At 30.9% G+C, this 2,531-nt stretch overlaps 1 protein-coding gene across 2 annotated transcripts in view; it reads left to right on the forward strand.

Annotated features, from left to right (window-relative positions):
* Positions 1 to 2,531, forward strand: part of LOC107740230 (RNA-binding protein 20-like) — a 19,295-nt gene that overhangs the window by 4,770 nt on the left and 11,994 nt on the right. The window contains exons 3-4 of one of the 2 annotated variants that reach the window (XM_016552578.1): positions 1,795 to 1,864; positions 1,950 to 2,014. In XM_016552578.1, coding sequence (XP_016408064.1) covers positions 1,795 to 1,864; positions 1,950 to 2,014 — 135 coding nt within the window. Of the gene's footprint in view, positions 1 to 1,773; positions 1,865 to 1,949; positions 2,015 to 2,531 lie in introns of both variants that reach the window. The other variant, XM_016552577.1, reaches the window with a different exon arrangement.

A 2,531-nucleotide genomic window follows, 5' to 3' on the forward strand; every position in this document is an offset into this window, starting at 1 on the left:
TGGAGTAATGATGATGGAAATTCAGCTTTGCATCACAGAAATAAATTATATTTGAAAGGATATTCAAATAGAAACCATTATTTTATATTGTAATAACATTTTGCAAGATTACTGTATTTTTCTGTATTTTTGATCAAATAAATGCAGCCTTGATGAGCAGAAGAGACTTCTTTAAAAAACATTACAAGTCTTACTGAACCCAAACTTTTGAATGTTCAAAATATCGGTTATCGGTCTGGAATAATCGGTATCAGTATCGGCCCTGAAACACACATCGGTCGACCCCTAACACGTATGACATTATGTCAAGGTTAGACTTGTGTCCAGTGACAGAAGAAAATGCAAACGTGACCCAGGTGTTTTCTGCTTCTATTGCATCCAAACAGCCACAGAAAATCACCGACTTTGTGAAAAAGATTATTTATACTCTTCTATTTATGTAAAGTTATTTGACATTCAATGGTATTTGAACACATTTCCACTCTTCTGCAGCTTGCAAGTTAAATGATACATTTTGAAAACTTCTTTTTGTCATTAAAATCGAAACGTTTGTTATTTGGATAAATGCATTAGAGCTGATGCATATAAAAATATAATCTTAATTCTTATTTTACGAAAAAAGTGTATGTGATGGAAAATATTTATTGCTGTTTTTGAGCTCGGCATTAGATAATATTAGGCCTTTGTTGCAAATCAGCAGAATCTTTTCTCAAGATGCAAGGCTGTGTAATGCATACATAATCATACAATCCACATACACCCGAAAACAATAAGAGTGCACAAAATATGCAATATAAAATACAAAATGAATTTAAAAATGTGGATAAGCTCAAAGTGCAAATGTAACATTTCAACACTATTTAACAGAACAGTAATTGAAGAGACGCAATACAATATTTCAAGCTATTATAATCTATCCTTTAAGACTAGAATGATTGTTTTTGAAAGTCTGATTTGTGTTTTGATGTGAAGTGCATGAATATGCATTGAATAAATGAATGCAGAACACCAGTTTTTAATATGCATGAGTCATATGGATTAATCAATAAGTTGATTCCCCCAAAAAACACTATAAATCTATCAAGTCATATGATTTAAGTTCTTATGCATTAAGGGCATGAAAATGCAATGCATAAATGAATGCATAACATCAAATTTGAGCAATCTTGACTGTGCATGAGTCATATTAATTAATTAATAGACTGATTTCCAAAAAGCAACATAGATGTGTCATTAAGTCATTAGATTTTTGGTTTTATGCATGGAACAATACAAGTCGTTTTGCATTAAGTGCATGAAAATGCATTGCATTAATGAATACAGAACACCCATTTTTAATATGCATGAGTCATATGGATTAATTTATAAGCTGATTCCCAAAACACACCACAAATGTATCATTAAATCATGACAGAAACAAACTTTCAAATTTAAGTCGTTATGCATGAAAATGCATTGCATAAATGAATAAAATGCAAAGTGTGCAGGCATCACATTGGTTAATTTGCAAAAAACACTATAAATCTATCAAGTCATATGATTTGATGTTTTAACAAACTGAAATTGAATGAATTGTGCATTAAGTGCATGAAAATGCATTGCACAATTGAATGCATAACATCAAATTTGAATATGCATACAGAGTCATACAGATTAATTAATAGATTGATTCCCAAAAAAACACAATACAATATTTCAAGCTATTATAATCTATCCTTTAAGACTAGAATGATTGTTTTTGAAAGTCTGTGATTTGTGTTTTGCTGTGAACAGCAGATGAAGCATCCGCTGCAGTCGATCCGGGATGTCAGGAGTCTTCAGAGCAGCCTGATGAACCAGCGGCCAAAAAACACAAAACACACGAGTCAGTGACTTTCCATCTGTCTGTCTATGTCAGATTGATCTGTATGCTGCGAGTGTGTTTAAATGCGGTTTGTGTGTTTGTGCAGGTCAGAAGAGCCTGTGGAGACAGAATCAGCTCAAAGCGATGAATATAAGAGCCCGGATCCTGCAGGTAGGGAGGGTTTGAGGGCATATTCTCGGGTTTTTAGCATCTATCACATCTGTCAACTACTAAATAATTTGTCCCTCACTTTGTAAAAAAAAATGTAAAATGCAGTAATGCCATTACAATGGAGGAAGATTAAAACTGGAGGCTTTAAAAGCAGAAAGTTTTTTTGTTAAGGCACATCAATTTTAACACTAATTCTTCAGTAAAATTTTTATTTGACCTGAAAAATGGTCCTAAGCCGGTATGACAGCATTGTTTTAGTATTCTTTTTTTTAATTTTTTTTATTATATTTTACATTTTCATGTTAAAGTTATTTTATTATATTTATTGTATTTTATTTCAAGTAACGGAAATGTTTTTCTTATGGTTTTTAACTATAATAACTATAATATAATATATAAATATACATATATAATATATATATAAAATGTAACATTTTAATTTAGCCTGCATTTATTTGATCAGAAATACAGAAAAAGCAGTAATATTGTGAAATACTTTTACTATTTAAAATAACTG

Source organism: Sinocyclocheilus rhinocerous, unplaced genomic scaffold (assembly GCF_001515625.1).
Source record: "Sinocyclocheilus rhinocerous isolate Xijiao unplaced genomic scaffold, SAMN03320098_v1.1 scaffold3422, whole genome shotgun sequence".
Classification (NCBI taxonomy): domain Eukaryota; kingdom Metazoa; phylum Chordata; class Actinopteri; order Cypriniformes; family Cyprinidae; genus Sinocyclocheilus; species Sinocyclocheilus rhinocerous.